The sequence below is a fragment of the Gymnoscopelus braueri genome (genome assembly GCF_963280865.1).
Source record: "Gymnoscopelus braueri genome assembly, chromosome: 14".
In the NCBI taxonomy this organism is placed as follows: Eukaryota; Metazoa; Chordata; class Actinopteri; order Myctophiformes; family Myctophidae; genus Gymnoscopelus; species Gymnoscopelus braueri.
In genome coordinates this window covers 28957969-28982353 of record NC_137619.1, presented here as the reverse complement: position 1 = coordinate 28982353, position 24385 = coordinate 28957969, and the positions used below count along the sequence as shown (strand labels likewise).

The window sequence follows — 24385 nt, the reverse complement described above, 5'->3', positions numbered from 1 at the left end:
ACTTTCTCTCACTCCCTCTCTGACACACAAACACAAACTCTGAGCGCTAGCCACATCAGTTGTGGTTAGCCTTGTCTCTTGTTCCTCCGTTTATTCTTCTATCTATCTCTCTCTCTCTCTCTCTTTCTCTCTCTCTCTCTCTCTCCTCTCCTCCTTTCTCTCCCTCCTCCTCTCTCCCTGCAGTGACTGGTGCTTTGCTCAGAGTTCATGTGTCACCACTGCTCCCATCAGCAGCTGGCTGCCTCTCTGCTGCCACCACCACTGTGCACACCCACACTCTGACAGCCCTGCCACTGTGCCCCACAGACACACACACACACACACACACACACACACACACACACACACACGCACACCCTCCAATTCCCTCTCTTAACATATGTGACATGTCCCCTGTCGACATGCCATTGGATTAGGAGGCTTTGATTGACAGGTGCCCTCCTGCCTTGACAGCTACCGCTGCCAGGCCTCAATGTGGCGGGCCCTCAGAGGGGGCGAGAGAAAGAAAGAGAGAGAGAGAACACTGATGAGTGATGCAGGGGTACCTCTTGATCCATCTCTCTCTCTCTCTCTCTCTCTCTCTCTCTCTCTCTCTCTCTCTCTCTCTCTCTGAACCTTTAGCCCCCTCCCTGCCTGTCCTCTCTCCACCTCTCTCCACTCCTCCTTCCTCCGACTGACTCTTTCTCCCCCTCCTCCTCTCCCCCTTTCTGCTGCACTGCGTGTGTGTGAGGCTGTTAATTCGATGACGCGCCCGTTGTCATGCAGCATTAATCGAGCGCCGTCCGCTTTGCCCCAGCTTATCTAGCGGGACTGCGGCTAACGCAAACCTTTTCCAAGCTCAACTTGAGTTGTCAGGCGAGCGGGTGGGGTGGCAGGTGGGGGGATGTGTTTTGACAGGAGGCATGTGTGTGTGTGTGAGCATACACTCGCCCCTGCTCGTTTAACCCTTTTAGACCGGGAACGCATCTGTGTCATTAAAAATTGTAACCACTTTAACCATAATCTTATACTTTGGCTATTCAAAAATAGCAGATATACAAGCTCATAGTGCGGCACCGAGTGCCGCGCTATGAGCGCGTGAAAGTTTGTGCAAATCTTTGAATATATATATATTTTTTAAAGCGAACATTTGTAACTAAAATCTAGATACTTGCAATAAAAATCTTTGCTTCTGGGGATTCTACAAATGTCCTCTAAATCCTAACCTAAATCCTGTTGCTATAATCAGTGGTTCTCAAACCTTTTCATGTCAAGGACCCCCAAAATTATATGTATTTGGCCGCGGACCCCCATCTGAAAATATGTTGTTCCAGGGACCCCCCAGAAGCAAAGATTTGAGTTAAACATGTTCGCTTTAAAAAATATATATATTCAAAGATTTGCACAATTTTTCAAAAACAGCAGATCTACAAGCTCATAGCGCGGCACTCTGTGCCGTGCTATGAGCTTGTATATCTGCTCTTTTTGAATAGCCAAAGTATAAAATAATGGCTAAAGTGGTTACACAGGTCTTAATGGGTTAAATGCATTTTTTTTATTAAGGGCCCCCGCACACACCCTAGTCGACGGTTTGTTAAAGGCTATATGGATGGAGGGATAAGAAAGGGTGTTAGAGCGGGGGTGAATGAATGAACAGCTAAACTCTGCGGCAGCAGATGTTAAAAGCTGTGGCCTTTGGTGCCAAGCGTCAGTTTGCCCAGTGCCTTGTGGACTGTCAGGCATTTGAAGAAGAAGCACATGTTGAATTGCTTTGGTTGGCAAAGTGTGATATAGGACTTTATACAGTACAATGCCACGTGATACAATAAAACAATGTTTGTTTAGCACATAGATTTCCTTCATAGGAAGGTAGAAGTGAGAATTCATTGGATGATTTAGATATTCAGTGGTCAGTGACAGCTTATTTAAAAATGCATTATTTGAAAATATTTTTATTTTCCTAGTAGAGTGTGGAAATGTAGGCTACACAACACTTCAAACATACAGTAGAAATCATAAGAATCCTGAGACATTTAAGTGAAATGACATTTGACTTAAACATTTTTTTTCCCCATACTGTGCAGTCATTTTGCTCAGAAAATCCTATATATACAGTATGTCTGTCTATCCATCTATACGTATATGTACAGCATGTGTATATATATATATAAATATATATATATATATAAATTGGCACATGTAGTGGAGATGTCAGGCGCAGACATGATTCCATCACATTTGATTTGAGGCCCAGGGCCAGTTGTTAGCAGGGTACAGGTTTACCTCATAGCTATACAGGGCCGGTGTGCTGCTGGAGCACGACACGACAATGTGGATTTGTTTGACTCCACAGAGGGAGGTTTTTTAATGTGATTTGCGTGATCAAAGTGCTGCAGTTGGAGGCAAGCCCTGAGCGGAGGCAGGATAAATGGAACTGTTTCATCAATTAAACACTCCTTTTGATGAGCAGGTGGGGAAACACAAGTGCAATCACTGCTGTTTTTATGTTTACATTTTAATGTAAACATAAGGTTCATGTAAGGTGTAATGTAAGGTTAATTTTTTTTACATTTGTAAACTCACACCCTTTGCTCAAAGATTCCGATTTTGTCATAAAAAAAAAGAAAAAGAAGAATGAATTAAATTTAAAACAAACACTTATCTGTCACCTCTTGCACACAAAATTGCTGTCTGGAGAGTGTCTGTGACGTTAAATACTGAATGACCCATAAATAATCACCTCGGACTCTTTTACTGTGTGTGCATAAATACAATAATGCAGATAACCCTATGATTACTACACATATACATATCATTTCTGGTTATGCATACTGGTTTATTTTTCAGTCAGTTATGTACCATACAAACAGCTATGGGCAGCAGCCTGTATTTCACAAGTTGTTTTATAGCACTAATTAGTTCTAATATGAGAAGAATGTTTTATGTATTATTAAACAATGCTATTCTTTTCAATATTCAATATATATATATATTCTTTTCAGAATGAAAAGCGTTCTATTCTCACAGTGATACAGAATATGTATGACTGACAACTGACCAAGTCAGTCCTATCTCAGTTTGGAGATAAGACTTTTAAGTTATCTCAGTACGAGGTGCTTTTCTTTAAAACAAGCAGATCAGGTTTATTATTTCTGCATAACGGCCGTTGGGGTATCTCTGCCCCCATGTTGTGCGTGTTTGTTTTTAAAGAGCGATGGGAGAGACCGGGAGGAGAGGGAGAAAGAGAGAGAAATAAAATGATCTCGCTCTCTTTGAGCGCCACAAGTGTTTTCGTAGAGAGGGGTTTATCGTGGCGGACCTTAATCCCTTGCAGCGAGCGCTTCTCATCGATATTTAAAAAGTCAATATTGACCTGGACTCACTCTGCCCGAAGAATAACACTCAGTAAATGTAGCTTACATTCCTCATGTTTTTTCAATTATCCCAACTGTTTATAAAGAGCGTAGTATATTTAATATTTCTCTTCTATTTTCTTACGGCTCCTCTTGTTAATAACGGCAAGCCTAAAATTTGATCACCATTTCATCACTCTGTCTAAATTTAATGATCTGATATGCAGCTGACACCGCTTGGCTGCCAAATACAGTACCAGTGAAATGTCCATATCAGTGCGTCTTTATCTATGAGCTTAATTTAATAAATGAAACCGGAGTGTACTATTTCTTGGCTTTGCATAAACAAGTCTTGTCGGCTGTACACTTGTCATCAACACGAGAGCCTGGATTGAGTATTCAAAAGGTCACAGTGACTAATAAAGAAATATTGCACAGTCCTTCACATACTGGGTCTAGCACTTTGCCATTCTACAATGCTTAGGAGACCACTGTCTGCTGGCTACTGAGATAGGTTTGATTGTCAAAGTAGATGGAAATGGCACAACCTCTCTCTCTGAAACTTTCATATCTCCTTTGTTTCACTGTTTGTTGTAAATGTTACTTTAATTGATATCTAACATTTTGCAAAAAAATATACTGTGAACCTAGGACCAAGCACAACATATTTTATGTTGAATGCCAAAAATTATTGTTTTGTTAGTGGTAAAAAACAACACACACACGCAAATATACTTATGTCAATGAGGAATTGTCCTGCCAACAAAATGCTATAATTGTGCTGGAATCAACAGTCTATATTTCTGTGTGCTCATAAAAAAATAAAAAAATAAAAAGTTCTCAGCTAATGTACTTGTTTGCTTTGAAAAGAACAAACATGTCTCTGATGCACATTGTCTGCAATGGTTCTTGGTGATATGTTGAAGTATGAGATGAGATAAGTTACATTGGAGCAGAGAGGGGTGGAGGTAGTGGTGTGATCGTCACCCAATGCAATCCATTCTGTTAGATTACAAAAGCAAACGAATACAAAAAACTGTATTAAGAATCACTCATTTTAATACATGGACGCCTCAAAAATGTCTTGATCTAACGATATTCAAATGTTATCAATGTTTTATGGCATTCCTCCATCATACATCTTGTCTGTATTTTCTGTGAGCTTGAGAGATGCATTGAAGTTAGATTCAGTTCTTAAGTGATTCTCCGCTGCTTTGAATCCATGTGCTGCCGTTACATCTCTCTGACGTGTACCACTTCCGTTCAAGTCTAATTACACATTGGGCAGACCAGAATGATGCATTGCTTAAGTGCTCTAGCACATGTGCTAATTTCAAGCACCTGTGTGCTTGTGTGTCTAATGTCTATATCTTCCATGCCTGCACGTGCATGCCTGATACGTCAGATGGATAGATGTGTCAATGACAGGATTGCTTTAAAGAAAGAGAGAGAGAGAGAGAGAAAGAGACTGAGAGAGGGAGGCCTGCTGCCCTCACTTGGGGGCAAATGGCGGGACGCTGGCAGGAAGGACAGACAGACTTGTCTCACCTCGTCAGGCTTTGGCCAGGGCTAAACCACCTGTCACTCCTGTGACCCATCTAAGCGTATACACACACACACACACACACACACACACACACACCCCCACACACACACACACACACACACACACACACCCACACACACACACACACACACACACACACACACACACACACACACACACACTTCTACCTCCCTCCCTCTCGGTCTCTCTTCCTGTCAGATCATCCTCTGTCCCTCAACACTGGCCCAAGCGGGCAGAAAGTGAGAGACATACAGACACACTTGGCATTGATTTTACACAGTATGCCGTGAAGGACGGTGGCTGGCCACAAAGGAACACAAAATGAAGAGCTGTTGGTTAAGGCAAACACATTGCTGAGTATTTTTGCTTGGTGATGGGTATAGCTTTGCCTGCAGCAGGGATGAGGTTTGGCAACCCACCAATAGAGGGTTTAAATTACAGCGGGATTTAAGAAAGCAAAACATATATTGAAAAAATACAGGGTTGCGCAGTCATGTTAGCAGAAAGGACCATCTGTGCTGCCTAGGAATGTGTAAGATAGAGGTAACAGAAATGGGTCATTCATCTGCTTGTAGAAGGGGATGGGGGTTGATGAATGGGACAAAATCATTGTGGATGAAATGGCACGTTTAACCGCGTTAAACCTGGCGTCCATAATTTAGGCATGTCATTGTTTTTCAACAATATTTCAACATCTTTATCAAAATGGTCTAATCGTAGAAGTATAAAATAGGGCGTAAGTGCTTAAGAGTAAAAATTAGTTTTTTTCACTGGTTGTTTATATATAACTTGCCTCATCTACATTCTATCAAAGTGTCTCCCGTGCCCCTCGGCCTTTAAACTCCTTGTAAATACAAAATGAAGTTCTTTCATTCACTGTCCTTGAGTGTGACTTTCAGTGTCACAATAGACCTGCGGTTTGAAGAGTTGAACTGTCTCTTCTTTTTAACATTCCAGAAAAGCCACTGTTGTCTGTTTGACAGATTACCTCATATGAAGATGTAAAAAAAAAATCACAACCTGTGTGAAGTGGGTGGTGTCTTGCTAGCTAATCACAATACTGAATGGAGTCAACCAATCATGTACAAAAAATAAATACATTTATTGAAACACTCTTTATGATGGAAGAAACCATAACTTAAAAAAAACTAATATATGTTTTTTTTTAAGTTATGGTTTCTTATATAGGGCTATGCACATGTGTCATGTGACACTGGCCAATCACAGTCATGAATAGACTGTGATTGGCCAATCACGGTGCAGGGTTAGGCGGGGTACATTTTTGGCCAATCACAGCGCAGGATTTGTTGTACAAATATCCAAACCTCACTTATAGGGGCGGTTTCACCGCCCAAAAAAGCTCTTTTAAGATATTTTGCTGGACAGAGTGCAAAAACTATTTCCAATCCTCAAGGACATTGAAATCAGTGACAACTGGACAGGTCATCTGCATGACCGCTACAAGGGGCTCCGCGAGGCCCCAAAATGTCTAGATAATGACTGACAAACAACCCATTTCTGCAGTAACTTTTTGAAAATGTATTATTATTATGAGTGAAAACACATTTTTGCTCTAGGGGATATGATACATAAAGATACTGCTCAGTGCTCAGACACTACTGCTAGAATTTGTCCCCTGAAAAACTGATGCTAATAGAAAGGAAAACATGAAACGGCTTCACTACTTACAGTATACAAAGAACAGAAAAGGCTTGCACACTGACACAGACGTTAAGGCTCTTTGGATGCAAAAATATATTGGTAAGCTTTGAGTCCAGAGTGCAAACCTTCCTACTTTATCTACTTGCAGTATAACCATAACCACTTAAGCCCTATTTTCAATAATGGCTGGTCTACAAGCTTACAATGCATAATATCTCAATTTAATCTAAATTCTAAAATCTAAATTATGACATGCCCAAAATAGGGACTCCAGGCTGAAAGTGGCTAGTGATTATGAGCACCAAACTAGCTGCTTGCAGGTTAGTTCCATGACTATGGATATATAGGCTACGTTGTGCATTCACATCCATTCAACAACCTACATACCTTATCCATATCCTAATGCGTTCTACCTCTCCACCATACATAAAAGAATTGTTCATTATTTGTCTCCACTATTTAGTATTCCTGTCTTTGTCTTTTCCTGTAGGCCTTCTCCATACAGTACATTCAGCAAATGGAAATTCACTCCTTTCATTTGACAGAAATCCTTTCCTCCTCCCTCCAACGGTACGGGAGGAAAAGAGACTTCAGCTCCTTTTGATGAAGATCATAGGAGAAATCTCCTCTCCATCAAATGCGGCCGCCCGAGGCGGGGACATGCCGAGAGAAGAGAAATCAAATTTTCAGCAGAAATTCTGAGCTGCATTAATGCTTACCCCTGCGATGCCATTAGCCTTGTTTTCATTGAGTGAATAGGGTGTGTGTGTGTTGTACACGCATATGGTTGCAGCACATTGACGCTGGTAGTTGATGAGTGGTAGTGGTTGTGGCATGATGTGTATGTGCGCGCTGGGGAGGGGCAGGCCTTGCGGTGGCGGTGGCACGGTTTTGGCATTTGTCAGCTCTTGTTCTTCCGCTTGGGATCCAGATTGACGTCTTGTTTCTTGACCCTGTTCTGTGGCGGGCTAAAGGTTCCCCACTGAAAAGGTCAGACACTTAGTACTGTTTTGCTGAACAGCAAGCAGCAGTTCCTCTAAGGGGGACAGGCGCAACACAACAGCAGGCCTGGCCACGGGATATAGGCCTCGGCAAAGTTACTTAAGTGTGTGTGTAGAGATGGGATTCTGTGTTTGTGGAGGCAGTTGTGCGTACAGTGTTTGAATGGAGATACATGTATAATGTATGCACTAGTATATACACAGTACAGTATGAAGCTGTTCAGAATCATGCAGTGTACTGTATAGTGTTAAAAAGTTACAATGACGGTAATATGATATAGGCTGGTCAGCAAACACTGAATCATGGGTTATCTGATGACACCAACATAATCACTATGAAAGATATGCAGCTTAACATAATAGTTGTGCAGAAAGAGTGTGTGGTGTGCATTTACAGGAGTGTGGGTAAGTGTATATTGCATTAACCACTTTCAACCTGCTGGCGTCCCTATTTTAGGCACGTCATAGGCAAAACTTCTAAAACGAATTCACGAATGTAAAAATGAATAGTGAAAAGAATAGCTTGTAGATCAGCTATCTTCGCTATTCATTTGTGTGACGAAGTACAGATGAGTAAATAGGACTTGTGTGTGTGTGTGTGCGCAGACCCTGGCTATTAACCGAGGTGAGAGTCTAAAGATCCTGACAGTCAAGGTGAACATTCCAGACAGGGTGAGGACTGACTTCATCAGGTGGTGCATCAGCAACAGGTCAGAGAGAGACACAAGCACACGCACACACACACACACACACACACACACACACACACACACACACACACACACACACACACACACACACACACACACACATCTGTATGTCCATCTGATTAGAGGTAGAAAACGATTCATACACAATCACAAAGGTTGAATAATCTGTTGAATGTGTGTTGTTCGATCAGTTAGTAGTGCAATCTATTTCCATGGAATTTGCTGTGCACCTTCATGCTCCCTGGATAATTAACTGTACTGAATCTGGTGACCCCATGGCAAAGTGACAACGTGACAATGGCTGTGGTTTCATAAATCATAACACTGGTCCTTTTGTGGCAGTGTGGTTATACAAATAGAAAAAATGCTATATTTTTTACTCTATTCTATTGCAGGTGGAGAACAAAGACCTTTGCCAGAGAGGAACAGAATAAAATGATTGAAAATGCTGTGGAGGACTCTTACAAAAGACTGATTCTACCTCTACTCACCAGGAGCTACAGGTGTGTGTGTGTGTGTGTGTGTGTGTGTGTGTGTGTGTGTGTGTGTGTGTGTGTGTGTGTGTGTGTGTGTGTGTGTGTGTGTGTGTGTGTGTGTGTGTGTGTGTGTGTGTGTGTGTGTGTGTGTGTTTATGTATGATTATGTATGATTGCTGTTTAGTGAAGTCTTAGTTTGCACACATAATACAACTAGAAAAAGTGCTCCTCGGAGCACAGGTCTCCGCCAGGTCAGGTAGGCTATTGTGGGCCAGCAATGTTGATGGAATAAGAAGAATCGGACAGATCAATCTTGATCACAGGACTCAAGATTTGCGTGATGTTTGGACTAAAGCAACAATTGTTTTGTAAAAATCGGCCTCCTGGTGGCGCTATAATAGGTCAATGTCAAAAGGGTGGCATTTGTTCCTCAACGTAGTGCGAATGTGCGTGCAAAGTTTCACCGCAATCGGACACTGTTAAAAACGGGCCACTCCTGCAAACTTAAGATCAATAGTCAATCTTAGCCAATCAGGTCTAAAGCCAACAACCAACGGCAAAGTTAGTCCCTTAGCTAGACAATCAGCCCAAGCAGCGATAAAGTCGCCACACAGTAGAGAAATAGGGTAGTAGTTAGCAGTGGCAGTGTGTGTTTAAATCACAACAATACAATAATATCAACGTTAACGTCTTGCACAGCTAAACGATACACGTCTCGCTAGCTCAGACAGTATAGGAAGTGACGTAACACGCTTACCGTCGGGGCTACGTCAGGGTTGCCAGATCCTGATCACATGACTATAGAACCGATTTGCGTGCAATTTTTATAAAATCTGAAGTATTAATATCAAACGATGTGTTTACATAAGTCGGCCTCCTGTAGGCGCTATAAAAGGCAGATGTGAAAAATGCAGGGCAAAGGTTTTTTCTTGGCCTCTAGGGAAGGAGTGCGCATACTTTTTATACAGATCGGTGCAGTTATAGCATTTTGTTAAACGGAGCTGCAAACTTTGGAAGCCAATCTTAGCCAATCAGGATGGAATATGAAAAATCTGATTTTAGTTTAATGACTAGAGATTCTGCAAAAACTGGCCTCCTGGTGGCGCTATAATAGGCCCATGTGAAAAATTCGAGGCAGAGGTTCTGCTCTGTCATCCAGTGAGTGTGTGCACAGTTTCGCTGCAATCGGGCCAACAGTGCCAGAGATTAGCTGTTCACAGACAGACGGACGGACACACGGACGGACGCAAAACGTAGTCTCGGCCATGCCTTTCGGCCTGGCGGAGACAATGAAACACCAAAACTGTTATATAAAAAACAAAACAAAGCACGTGTGAATGTCACCTTCAATTACTGTCTGTAAATATTCATTCTCTCTCTTTATCTCTCTCTCTCTCTCTCTCCCCCCCTCCTTCCCTCCCCAGGTCTAAGCTGACGGCAGCAGCAGAGAAGGAGTCCATAGCGATGTTTGTGAGGAATCTCCGTCAGAGGTTACTGGTGTGTCCAGTGCGTGGCTGTGTCATCATGGGGGTGGACCCGGGCTTCAGACATGGCTGCAAGCTGGCCATCCTCTCCCCCACTAGTGAGGACACACATTCTCTCTCTCACACACACACACACACACACACACACACACACACACACACACACACACACACACACACACACACACACACACACACACACACTATTATTTGATACTTACACTTGTAGTTGTGTGCTCACCAGAACACGATCCAGGGATCACATCACACCAGTCCTCCATGACCTTCACTGTCTCCCAGTCAAACAAAGAATAGATTTCAAGATACTGATCACTACCTACAAGGCCCTCCACAACCAGGCTCCTCGCTACCTCTCTGACCTCCTCCAACGCCACGCCCCCTCCCACTCCCTCAGGTCTGGTGATGCCAACCTCCTGGACATCCCCAAGACAAAGAAACAAACCTGGGGTGACAGGGCTTTCTCAGTTGCCGCCCCCTCCCTATGGAGCTCACATCAAAGCTGCCACCACCCTCGCCACGTTTAAAACCACACTCAAAACCCACCTTTTCAGACTCGCATTCCCTGCAAATCCCCCATTTTTGTTTTGCTTATTTTTTTCTTCGCATTAAGTTTTTTTTTTTGTGAAGCGGCTTTGAGCATTTAGATAAGCACTATACATTTTATGTATTATTATGTAGTATGCACATCCATATTCCAGGCCGTACATTGAGTGGGGAGGGTAGACACTCTTGGCTTAAATGTGAAATTCCCTATTGGAATTGATTCAATGTTAGTCAGATCCTGTGCTACAGGAGGGGGGCATCAGTGATTCAGGAGGTAGAGTGGAATCTTGGAATCAATGCATTCTCACACCCAGTTTTTATATATGATGATGAGTTGGGCAACAACTGACTAAGCGTCAGACGTGACGCATGTCGCATGTTGACATGGTCGGCAGACGCGGACATCGCATCGCTCGGCACGTGCACTCGCTTGGCCAGTGCCTCGCTCAGGCATGCCCCCCCACGGGAGTCAAGACCGCTTTTGATGTTGCCCCTGCCTTGTTTTAAATGTTTTTTACCACCACGTTAGTTGGATCGTAGTAATCAAAGGTTCCTGGTTTGATCCTTGGCTCCTCATGCCTTCGTGTTGAAGGGTCCTTGGGCAAGACACTGAACTGTTCCCGATGATCAGGTTGGTGCCTTGCATGGTTGCCTCTGCCAGCGGTGTGTGTGAATGGGTGGATGTAATGCACATTGAAAAACGCTTAGGAGAAAGGTGCTATATAAATGCACCATTTACCATTTACTACACTACTAATGATACCAACAAATTTCAGTAGCGCAATATGTATCATTTAGTTGCGATAAAGCCTGAAATTTAAGTGTGTAGGTATACAGTACAGTATGTGCTGTGTGCAGTCATGCACACAGCGTATACTGTACGTGTGTGTGTGTGTGTGTGTGTGTGTATATACGTACTGAATCGCCAAAGGCTGTAGAGACAGGATGCCAGTTGACACAGCCTCAGTGGGTGGGCTCTGCGTGTGTGTGCGTGTGTGTGTTGTGTGTGTGTGCACGCTCTCAGTGGGTGTGGTTACCCACAGCGTAGGGGTTGGTCCCTCCCTCTGGGCAGCTGATTGTCTGGCCCCCCCGCGTACACACACCATACCAGGCCCAGCTTGTCGGTAACAGGTCTGATGGTGCCCAGGTCACATGACGTCCTGTCAGAGCTGTCCAGTCACATCTCTTGGTATGACAGGAAGTCAGGGTCTGTTTTTCCTGTGGCGGGTGTCAAAGCAGGAGAGATGAAATGGTATCTCATAATCTCTCTTCTCTCTTAAGACCTTGGTGCTTTTTTTATTTAGAGATACACAATGAGCTGAGTAAAACAAGCTGAGAACACACTATTATCATTATTTCATTGTTTTCTTTCTTTCTGTGTCAGCAGTAAGTGACCTTTGTATTGTTCCTTATTGTCTCCGCCAGACCGAGACTATGTTTTGCACCCTGTCTGTCCGTCTGTCCGATCGTAGGGAAACTGTGCACACACACTCCCTGGATGCAGAACCTCTGCCCCGATTTGTTTCAGTTATTGTTTGTGTCCGGTTAGCTCAGTCGATAGAGCTCTAGCCTTTGGACCACAGGGTCAAGGGGCATTGTAACGGGGATAGACTCTCGCGTTATCGCTGATACCGACAATAAGCCTCTCCCGACCTACTTACTGTTATAGCGCCACCAGGAGGCCGAATTTTGCAAAGCGAATTTATTTATATTACTCTTACAGATTTTGTCCGAACATCACGCAAATCAGTACACATTATCTCTATAGTCATGTGATCAAATCGGATCTGTCCGATTTTTCATATTCCATCCTGGCGAATTTTGAACATCACTGGCCCACAATAACCTACCTGACATGACAGAGACCTGTGCTCCGAGGAGCACTTTTTCTAGTTATTGTATTATTATTTCTAAATATAACAAAAGTGTATTTTCAGGTTTTAAACGGTTCCAAAAACAACATTGATTAAAACATTTTAACATAAAAATAAGTTCTGGATTGCAGCTTTAAAAACAACAGCTCAAATCAAGAGGTTGCAGGGCAACTGTGCTGTTTTATTCTTTGAATTGTATTTATTTATTATTTTTAAATCTTGAAATACTGTGAAACCCCTTGCCTCTTATGATGGTTAATCAGTTACCTTTAAAAGAAGCTAAGGATGCATAAATCACAATTCTTTATTAGTTATTCATAGTTGACTTCCTGGCCACACACGGGCTGATTAGACCCACCGAAAGAGGTTCATTATCAAGTACTGGGGTACGATGCAAGTCTGGGGTGCATGTCCCACCCGTTTATGTAATAACCGCTGTGCTTACGGTACGTACTGTCAGAGTACTCATAGTACCCATCTGTCTGTCTTTCTGTGTCCCTTTTATGCCCTTATATGGAGATCACTGTATATGGCGTCATAGTATGGATCTATAGGCCCATATATGGACATATCGGTCGGATTGGCTTTTCTGGACAACCAGCGATCCAACCGACTTCACGCTACCTCGGGTCCTTGGCGATACGCACGCTGAGTTTGAAGTTGATCCGTCGGACGGTTCTCGAGATACGCGGGTGACAGATGCAGAGATCTTGTGAATTTATGGAAGGATGCTTCATAAACACTGATTGAAATGGCTTCAACACTGGAACTATACAGTAGTGTCTATTCTATTCGCCCGATGGCAACCATTAACTTCCACATATTGTTGCTGTTCAGGATTCAGATTCAAAAGTAGCAAAAATAGCAGATCTACAAGCACAAAACGCGTTTTGAGCTTGTGGATCTATTTTCACTACTTTTGTGTGTAATTCTTGAATGATGAAAAAAACATGAAAAAGTTGTGAAGATACAAGGTTTCTGCCTGACAGCAACAATATTATTGTTCTCTGAGCACGCCAAAACATATTCTAAATCCAAACCAATTATTGAATATTATATGTTATTTGTTAACAGAAGTCTAGGCGAGTGTCTCTCTGTGTCAGTCTTATTCTACCCCCCCCCCCCCTTTAGTCCGGCCTTGTTTGTGCTGCTCACCAGCCTCCTTTCCCACCTCCTTTTTTCTTCTTTTGGGGGACCTTCTTGTTTCGGGAAGCCCCTGAGGAGGCTGCAGGTTTTTGCTGACGGGGAGAGACCCCAGCACTGGTTGGAGCAGAGCCGGACGCAGAGCCTGGTCTTGGAGACATTGGGGGGCTGCTAGCCGCCTTACTGGCATCCAGCTTGTCACACTCTGCTGCCGATGCTCCCTGCGTTCCTCGGCCCACCACCTCCTCCAGCTTCTTGCCCTTCTTCTTGCCCCGGTAGTAGGAGCGCTCCCTCAGGGGCAGCCATCTCTCTGGGTCAGGGCTCAATGTGGGGTCAAAGTTCTTGGGCAACTTGCCTTTCTTTTTCTTCTTCCTCGTCTTTTTGATAGTGCCTTGGCCTTGCTGCTCTTGCGAAGTTTCTCCCGTGACTTTAGCGGTCTTCTTCCTGACGTAGTTTGCACCGCCGTGCGACTTCTCCAGCTCGTCCACGTCCACGTTGAAAGCCATGGCGTCCGGAGATGGGAGGTGCTTGCTCAGGGACTTGGCTTTTTCTGTGTCCACCAAGGAATAGGCCAGGATGAGCTGGGCCAACGTGTGCACGTCGCTGGTGTTTTGTTTCCAAAGCAGCTCCAAATCACAGATAGCCTCTTTTTTCCGTCCGTACTTCAGCTTGAAATTGGCGGCTTCCCGTACTATTGACAGGTGTGATGGGGATCCGGGCTGCTCGGCTTGGTAGTACTGAAGAGCTTGGCTGAAGACATCGACGGCGCTGTCGATGTCTTCTTCATGGGCGTACAACGTCACCAGGGCTGAAACCATTCCTGCTTTGTGCTTGAAATCTTCAATCGACCGCAGGACGTCACATGCTTTCGAAACATGACCTTGGATCAAGTAGAGCTGTGCCATTGTCAGTTTAATGCTGGCTGCAGTGTCTGGATGTTGATGGGAGAATTGCTGTAGCAGCTCCATGGCCTCGCTGTGCTGTTTCTGCCTGCACAGTTGGGCCGCCTGGATCAGCACCGGTCGGGGGTGACCTGGGTTCTGCGTCTGGAGGCTAGATGCCAGCTTCCTGCACTGTTCATCCTGGTTGCTGTACATGGCCAGGAGAGCTTTGTTGAAGTCTATGGCCTGCAGCTGCGTCCTGGTCAGCTTGTACTCCACACCGTCAGCGTTTGTCAGCTTCACCTTCTTCTTCGAGTCAAACACGTTTTGGTCCTTGTTTATTGTAACAATGTTGTTGGCAGTCACGGCAAGCAGCCCCACGTCCAACGGCTTGAGCTTGATGACCTGGTTGTAGAGCTGCAGAGCCGCGTCTGGCCGGCCTTGTAACTGCATGATGTAGGCCATCTGTGAGTGGATGACAGCCAGCTTGGACTCCATGTTCTCCTCAGTCACATCCGAATCTTCACTCAAGGAAGCTCTACGAAGCTCTTCTGCTTGCCGGAGTTTATTGAGGGCCTCTGTAAGCTGACCTTGACCAATAAGGGTGCAGGCAGCGTTGTAGCAAAGCTCATATGTTGTTTCAGGCATGCCAAGATCGTCCAGGGAGGCTTCTTTCTCCTCCCACTGACTCAGAGCAGCGACTACAGCAGCCAGGTTGGTCTTCCTCTTTTCCTCGTATTTATCCAGGGAGTTCCTGATCAGGTCCGTGTACACAGCCTTGCATTCCTCATAGCGCTCCAGTCTGTAAAGAACTTGGCCATAGAGCTCCTTCAACTTGTCAGTCTGCTCAGAAGCACCTTCAATGGTCTTCAGGGCACTTTCCACTCTGTTCAGCCGGTACTCACAGTAACTCTTCTCGAAAACAACGGCGTCACTGGCAAAGACCTCCGAATGGGAGTTTATGACATCCATTGCCTCTCTGAAGTTGCCATTTTGGATAAGACACACAGTCTTACAATGAAGGGCTGTCACATCATCCTGGACCTCGTCCAGAATCGTGTTGATAGAGTTTATGGCCCGTGTGTAGTCTCCCGTCAGTCCACAGCGGTTCACTTCGGTCCATAGTGGAGCCACAGAGCTTCCTGCATTAGTCATGTTTCACTGTTTCACTGTGTGTTTTTAAAACACTGAGTCAAGTCGAGTCGAACTGATTAATCTCTAATTAGACCGGAATGGGAATGACATCACAATGATGTCAGACTGTGTCAGCCAGCTCCATATATTTAGGTCAGACTTACATGTGTCAGCCAGCTCCATATATGGAGGTCACACTTAGATTTGTCAGCCAGCTCCATATATGGAGGTCGCACTTAGATTTGTCAGCCAGCTCCATATATGGAGGTCACACTTAGATTTGTCAGCCAGCTCCATATATGGAGGTCGCACTTAGATTTGTCAGCCAGCTCCATATATGGAGGTCAGACTTACATGTGTCAGCCAGCTCCATATATGGAGGTCAGACTTACATATTTCGATATTCCAAACGAATAAGGAGATAACAATTCCCAAAGATTTGCTGCTCCATCCACTTCAATGTTAAAATTGAAACGGATAAACAATTCACAATGTTTTTTGGTTTGAAACTACTGGTTTTGAGCTATTTTCAAACATCAAACAACACATGACAACAAGGTCAAATTGACCTCGTTGACATTTGTGAAACCACACCTGAATCTCATCTGTGATTAGAAATTATCTGGGATCAATCATACTGGAGAAAAATATTCTGTGGCTATGCGAAAAGGTACCAAAATCGGTCAAAACCCTGGCAGAGGCTACAGACTTTTTGAAATAACTCTGGCAGGGTAAGAGTTAATATGCCTACTGTATATATATCGGTCGGATTGATGATTCTGAAAAATCGGAAAAGGGACACATACTGTACATGGGTATATCTGATATAAGGCCATATACTGATGACATCAAGGATCTCTTTTAATGGACATTAAAGGGCAGGAACAGACAGATACAGATATATCCATATATGGGCATAAAAGGGACACAGGCAGACAGACAGATACAGAGAGGGACACAATTTTCATCGTTCCCGAGTAGATTGGTGCCCGTTGGGCACCGGTCTAGTATAGACAAGAATAGACATAACCATATACAGTATAGATAGACAACAGGCATATTGGAGTTTATATGGAGTTCAGTAATGCCCAAATATGGACACACTTTGACACACTCAATTACATATCGAGTAGCCATGGCGACCTTCAAACCTGAGCATATATGGAGTTCAGTAATGCCCAAATATGGACACACTTTGACACACTCAATTACATATCGAGTAGCCATGGCGACCTTCAAACCTGGATGTCGGGAAAGCCTTTTTAACAGTTAGATTGAATATGTACACACACCCATCAGAGGCTGTTTGTTTTCCTTTGTTTCCATGCAAACAAAAACAGGCTGTGTGCGAGGGGGCTTGCTTGCTACTATCTGAGGCATTAACATAAATCTCTCTCAGACACCCTTGCCTATCTCGCTCTCTCAGTTTCTTTTTTCAATACTAGTTCAGTACCGGTTATTAGAAATACTTGTTGGCCAGTCTATCATGTCAGTCATCTATGTCATCAGTACTTTGACATCAGTCATGTCCATATTTAGGCATAAACCGTGGACAGACATACAGTACACAGATTTGTGGATTTCCTAAATATGCCTGTTGTCTATCTATACTGTATATGGTTATGTCTATTCTTGTCTATACTAGACCGGTGCCCAACGGGCACCAATCTACTCGGGAACGATGAAAATTGTGTCCCTCTCTGTATCTGTCTGTCTGCCTGTGTCCCTTTTATGCCCATATATGGATATATCTGTATCTGTCTGTTCCTGCCCTTTAATGTCCATTAAAAGAGATCCTTGATGTCATCAGTATATGGCCTTATATCAGATATACCCATGTACAGTATGTGTCCCTTTTCCGATTTTTCAGAATCATCAATCCGACCGATATATATACAGTAGGCATATTAACTCTTACCCTGCCAGAGTTATTTCAAAAAGTCTGTAGCCTCTGCCAGGGTTTTGACCGATTTTGGTACCTTTTCGCATAGCCACAGAATATTTTTCTCCAGTATGATTGATCCCAGATAATTTCTAATCACAGATGAGATTCAGGTGTGGTTTCACAAATGTCAACGAGGTCAATTTGACCTTGTTGTCATGTGTTGTTTGATGTTTGAAAATAGCTCAAAACCAGTAGTTTCAAACCAAAAAACATTGTGAATTGTTTGTCCGTTTCAATTTTAACATTGAAGTGGATGGAGCAGCAAATCTTTGGGAATTGTTATCTCCTTATTCGTTTGGAATATCGAAAAGGTGTCAATCTTAAATAATTAGAGAATCTTTTTAGAATTTTTTTTTTTTTTTTTTCCTTTTTCAAAGACGTTTTTAAACGTCTTTGGCAGGCAATAGCTGAAGGCCCAAAGACGTTTATAAACGTCTTTTTTTTTTTTTTTTTTTTTTTCAAAGACGTTTTTAAACGTCTTTGGCAGGCAATAGCTGAAGGCCAAAGACGTTTATAAACGTCTTTGGCAGTTATAGAGTTAATACTGATGACATCAGGGGTCTCCATATATGGGCATAAAAGGGACAGAGATATATCTGTATCACATGACTATTGAGATAATGTCTACCGATTTGCGTGATGTTTGGACAAAATCGGTAGGGGTAATAGCCAAAAATGTGTTTTGCTCAAATCTGCCTGCTGGTGGCGCTATAACAGGCCATGTGACCTGGCTTCCAGGGAGTGTGCGTGTACAGTCCACGCGATCGGTCCAACGGTGCGGGAGATTAGTTGTTCACTGGCAGAAGGGCGGACTTTTTCAAATCAGCCTCCTGGTGACGCTTTTTACCTATAACTGGACCGGTTGACATGAAACTTTTCACGCACGCTCCCTAGAGGCCAAGGAAAAACCGAGTGGCTCGTTTTGAACAAAATGCCTCAAATCATGAACGCACGTTGATTGCCGTGTAACTTTGCACGCATAATCCCCACTAGGCGCCCTTTTCTCATTGTCCTGTTATAGCGCTACCAGGAGGATGATTTTTGCTAAACACAAATACTCCTACAGATTTTGTCCAAACATCACGCAAATCCGTACACATTATCTCTATAGTCATGTGATCAAGACGGATCTGTCTGATCTGTCTGATTCATATTCCATACTGATTGTCTAAGATCTAAAGTTTGCAATAACTTCATCAACATTAATCCCTCAGCTTTTACAGATTCCACTCACCTCTATAATGACTGAATTCCAAACATTGCTGGCCCACAATAACCTACCTGACCTGATGGAGACCTGTGCACCGAGTAGCACTTTTTCTCGTTAGCTCTCTCTCATTATCGCTCCGTCTTTCTCTCTTTCATTGTCGTTCTTTCTTTTTTTACCTATATGTCCTCTTATTGTCTTCCTCTCTCTTTCTCATTATTTCCATGTCTTTCTGTCCCTGTCTTTCTATGTCTCTCAGGTCAGATTCTTGAAACAGATGTAGTCTACCTGAACTCAATGCAAAGACCAGGCGACCAAAGTGTGGCAGACAAACTGCGCCACCTCATGATTAAATACAGGTACTGCAACTCATGGGTGAGGCGTATTATTCACACTTTATGCATTTGCAGTATATTTACTGACCATTTTGAATGCGATGCATGAGAAATGAGGTACACAATAAAATCCATAGTGTTAATTCAACTCTGAGACTGTACAAAAATAAATGCAACCAAAAGGACTCGTTCCATTTGTACACTTTTTGAGTTAAATTAACACAGTACAGTTGACATTCTATTGTTGACTTTTTCAATCGCATCAGGGTCCCTACCCCCTACTTCATTGATATACTGTATAGGAGCTAAATGCTCTCCTACAGACACAAGGGGAAAAACCCCACAAACAAGGGGGAAACCCCACTCGCACGGGGAAAACCCCACTCAGTGGCACTTTCTGCCCCTGTCTTCCTGTGTGTCACTTCATGCTCTCCTCCAGGGGTCATCGCCATGCTGGCTTGTGGTGGACATTTTTGTAAAAATTATATTTTTGCCATGGAGATACAAATGAGCGGATAATAATATTACCAGAATCACATAAATAGCTATAGCCTTAAATGACCTTTACAGGTCTGTAACTCCTGAGAGTTTTTGGGGTCCTTGAAAATAAAAAGTTAGAGAACCACTGTCCTCGTGGACTCCTAATGTGCCATAGTGTCATAGTAAATCTGTGTCTTATATATTCTGAAGAAAACCTGGAGACTGTAATGAGGTCTGATCAAAATAAGAACATTACAATGTTATGTAAAAAACAAAAATTCTTGCCACGGACACATATGTCTGTGTACAGACACATTGATGACCCTTGCTCTCCTCCCATCTCCAGCTGTAGCAAGGTGGTCATTGGCAACGGGACGGCATGCCGCGAGACGGAGTCTTTATTCGCTGACCTCATCAGCAGGCACCACTTCCACCCCTTGGACGTTTCGTACTGGTAAGACACAATGTCAACGCAGGAGGCACAGATTCATGTTGAAACCCGCTAACCAATCCTCTGTAAAGCCTTAGTTGAAGGCTTTGTCCCTAGGACGTCCCTAGGACTGTGTTTTGGCCATGTCACTACAGGCAATTTTTTAAAACATTAAAAAGAAAGATAAGCTAAATTTCAAAATGTTCAAAAAGAGCAAAGAGAGCAGATCAAAATGTGTCGCCACATTTTGTGAGCTTGTAGATTGGCTATTTTCAGTATTCTTCATATGACAAAGTATAATAGGGCTTAAGTGGTTAAAGGTTTAATGACATTCACTTTTACACCACATTCAAAGTCTTTGTCCTGGTCCTTCAAAAGTGTACAAAAAGTTTTAAGTGAAAATTCCATTCCAGTGATCAATGGCAGGTGTTTTTCTCTCACATTTCTAAAGCCTTTTCAACTGCAATGAAACAAGAAATGACAAAGTCATAATATACCCGCTTGCGGCAGGCTATTTTTGCCCCAATCTGCAGTACAAAATGTAAAAGTTGTCATTAAAATAAAATCTCAGCCATTCGAATGCAACAAAAATAACTCCACAGAGGTTCATTGGTTGGCTACCAATATAAAGTGTGTGTGTGTGTGTGTGTGTGTGTGTGTGTGTGTGTGTGTGTGTGTGTGTGTGTGTGTGTGTGTGTGTGTGTGTGTGTGTGTGTGTGTGTGTGTGTGTGTGTGTGTGTGTGTGTGTGTGTGTGTGTGTGTGTGTGTGTGTGTGTACAATATCAATGATAGTGAAAATAATTGATCTACAATTTCACAGATCTGCTATTTTCACCAGCTGATATAGTTACTTCATAATGTAGCCTACCCTTACCCAAGTCAAAACTACAGTGTTTCACTTAGAAATGTATGAACAAAAAAAATGAAGACACACACACACACACACACACACACCCAGGAGGACTGGTTGATAGTGTTGTATGCATTGTTCCTGGACAAAAGACCGGTGGTGAGCAGTTAGTATTCATTTATGTATGAAAGAAAGAAACTATTTTCACAATGAACGAAGTGAGTCCATAGAATACAGGTAGCGTAAGGGCAGTCATGTTAAAAACATCAACAATGGTGGAAAAAGTACTGTAATGTTTTACTTAAGTAAAAGTATCAATACTGCAATGTAACCCTAACCCTTTATAAAAGTGAAGCTCACAACTTGTCTTTTGATTTCACTGTTTGAAACAGCTAGGCTTGAGTTGTAATGCATAACTGCAAGTTTGCCCTTTTCACTACTGGCTTACATGAAAGAAAAACCCAAATGGGTCCATTTGGTTTCATTAATGTCTTTTGTAAATGAAGTATTCAATAAAACGGCATAATAAAAAATAGCAGATCTACAAGCTCACAAGGCGGCGATGCGTTGTGAGCTTGTAGATCTGCTTTTTTCTGATGAAATGCAGCTGATTTTAGCGTCATACCTTACATGAAAAATGTTGCTATAGTAACCTTGGTTGTAGTGTGTATTCATTCATTTGTAAACAGGGCAGTCATGTTAAAAACAGCAACAGTGGTGGGGAAAGTACTCGTACTAGTGTTGCCATGTATACTAATTACAAGCGACCTTGTTTTCTGTGAAGTTGCTTGTAAATGTAGGTAGTTGCTTGTTATTTGTTATTATTTTGTTGTGAGCTTGTAGATCGGCTATTGCCAAGTCGTCTATTATCAAATAGCCGATGCATATAGGTTTGAAGTGCTCATGTAGCCTAATAGTCACTTAAGTCTTTGGGCTTGTTTTCATTGACCTGGTTGCTTATTTTTCTCTCAAAATCTGGCAACCGTGTCATTGTTTACACCAACGAAGAAGAAAATGGCGGAAGTGATCCTCTTTTCCAAGGCCTGTGTGAAAGACAGTATTATGTTGAGAAAATATAAAGTCATTACAGCACCATAACATGGTTAATAAATTTTATTTTGGGATGTACAATACATGAAAATTACGAGAGTAATAACGCGAATTGCGTCGATAACTAATGGGGAGCGGACATTAGCGCGCTTGGCTAAAAACAGTTAGTTAGTAACATCATACAAGCTAACTATTAGCCAAATTCGGCTAGCGCTCGGAGGACTGCATAGTCCCATAGCTTGGGAGGACGAGGTCGCCCGTTCAGAGTATGGGAAAGTATCCCATTGGCTTAAACGACAGCCAATGACGCAAATCTGTCGAACAAATCTGTCGAATGCAAATTTATCTGTCGAATGATGAGTCGTAGGTCTGCCTCTGCATAGACCCGCAGCTTTCGCTAAGCGGGTAAAAAGAAATCTTTGCCTGCGGGTGTCGCTGGTGAGGGATTTTGCCTGTCAATCATCGCCTCTGCTCCGCCCCCCCCCCCAAAGGAAAGGATAGGGGAGGGGAGGGGCGAGGAGGAGAGTGGGCGGGATTAATCGACAGTGACCTCACTGTCGAAGGGCCAAGCTCAGATTGCTTTTCAGCCTAATTATTCAGAAAACCCCAGACCACAGAAAATCCACTGAATGTTCTAAGTTCAGGTTTTTTGGGTGTAATTGAGGTCATAAAACCCCAAATAAAACATTGAAAATAAAAAAAGTGAAAATAAATGTCATGATACCTTTAAGGAGTTGTATACAGTATATTTACAGAGATGTGTTTCCCATTCCATTTTAACATGATAATGTACAAAACATCATATATTTAGTTGACATATTTATCAGCATTTATCTATTCCATTTACCAGAACAACTGATCAATACATATACAGATAGACTTGAGGACGTGAGGTTGGATTATTGGGGAAACAACAAATGCCGAGCAATAACTTGTATATCACATACCTATAACCTGACGGCAGTTCAGGAAGTAGAGCGACTGTTTAGGAACCGAAAGGTTCCCGGTTTGATCCCTATCTTGCTCAAGTGTCCTTGAGCAAGATACTGAACGCTTACCTGCTCCTGATGAGGAGTTTGGTGCCTTCCATGGTTGCCTCTGCCATGTGGCGTGTGAATGTCTGTGTGAATGAGTGAATATAACAACACATATTGTAAAATGCTAAGGTAATTAAAGGTGCAATGTAAAAGTAAACAAACTGCCTGTGCGAATGAAATGGTAATGCCGCTAGGATTCTCGGGTGCGGGGAGGGAGTTGTCTGAAAACATGGCAGGTGCTGCTGGCATTGCCATTATGCAGCGATACTGGTTTCTACTCTTATGTTTTCTCTTGCTCCTTTTCGGTTTCGATATATTTATGATTAATTGCCCATAGTAGATCGGTAGAACAGAGGAGAAAATAAGTAAAGATAGAGGGCGAAGAGAGCAAGAGAGAGAAATGAAGAGAGACAGAGAGAGGTGAGCAAGAGAAGGAAGACAAAGAGAAAGACTGATAAAGAAGGAGACTGAGAGAGAAAGAGAAAGAGAGAGACATGGCTGCGAACAGGAATGTGTCCCTCTAGCGAGTTGCATCTATAAAAGCCATCTGGATCTTGTGGGTGCACAGCACACAGCACAACACGACACAAAGCAGCACAACACAATGCAACACAAGACAATGACAGACCAGAATCTGGGTCCAAGCATAATAATAACAAGGTTCTCCCTGTGTCTCTACTCACTTCCATGTGTGTTTGTTGACTTGAGGTTTAGTTTGGGACCACAGCCCTGAGCCATTCTGACGTGTGTGTGTATGTGTATAAGTGTAATATGTGAGATCCACTGAAGTCTGATAGCGTCGCTCCACTTCACTTTTACCAGATCCAGTTGTATCAAAGCCAACAGACATCTACTTCAGCTGCCTGAGTGAATGTATTTATTACAAACACCACATTCACCGCATGCACCAACTCACACATGCAGTCACCACATACATTACACAGTCACCATTCACATGCACTCGCACACTTTAAACATATGCACAGACATGCTCACTCACAGCAGCACCACCACCAACACACACGCACACACACACACACACACACACACACACACACACACACACACACACACACACACACACACACACACACATGGTAAATGTACTGAATTTATATAGCACTTTTCTCCAAAGTGGTTTACAATGTTTTTCACATTCACCCTTTCACACACAAATTCACACACCGATGGCGGAGGAAACCATGCAAGGCACCAACCTGCTC

The 24385-nt window shown here is 43.0% G+C and overlaps 2 protein-coding genes across 2 annotated transcripts in view; one reads left to right on the top strand and one right to left on the bottom strand.

The window, feature by feature from the left end:
- srbd1 (S1 RNA binding domain 1) overlaps positions 1 to 24385 on the top strand; it is a 91800-nt gene that overhangs the window by 10799 nt on the left and 56616 nt on the right. Inside the window, exons 10-14 of the mRNA XM_080450419.1 lie at positions 8169 to 8272; positions 8668 to 8775; positions 10173 to 10330; positions 19240 to 19339; positions 20142 to 20249. Coding sequence (XP_080306545.1) covers positions 8169 to 8272; positions 8668 to 8775; positions 10173 to 10330; positions 19240 to 19339; positions 20142 to 20249 — 578 coding nt within the window. The remainder of the gene's footprint in view (positions 1 to 8168; positions 8273 to 8667; positions 8776 to 10172; positions 10331 to 19239; positions 19340 to 20141; positions 20250 to 24385) is intronic.
- On the bottom strand, positions 13822 to 15849 carry LOC308101091 (signal recognition particle subunit SRP72-like; the record flags this gene model as incomplete). The annotated part of the gene is made up of 1 exon (XM_080450420.1): positions 13822 to 15849. The coding sequence occupies one exon, from the start codon at positions 15847 to 15849 to the stop codon at positions 13822 to 13824; it is 2028 nt and encodes a 675-aa protein (XP_080306546.1).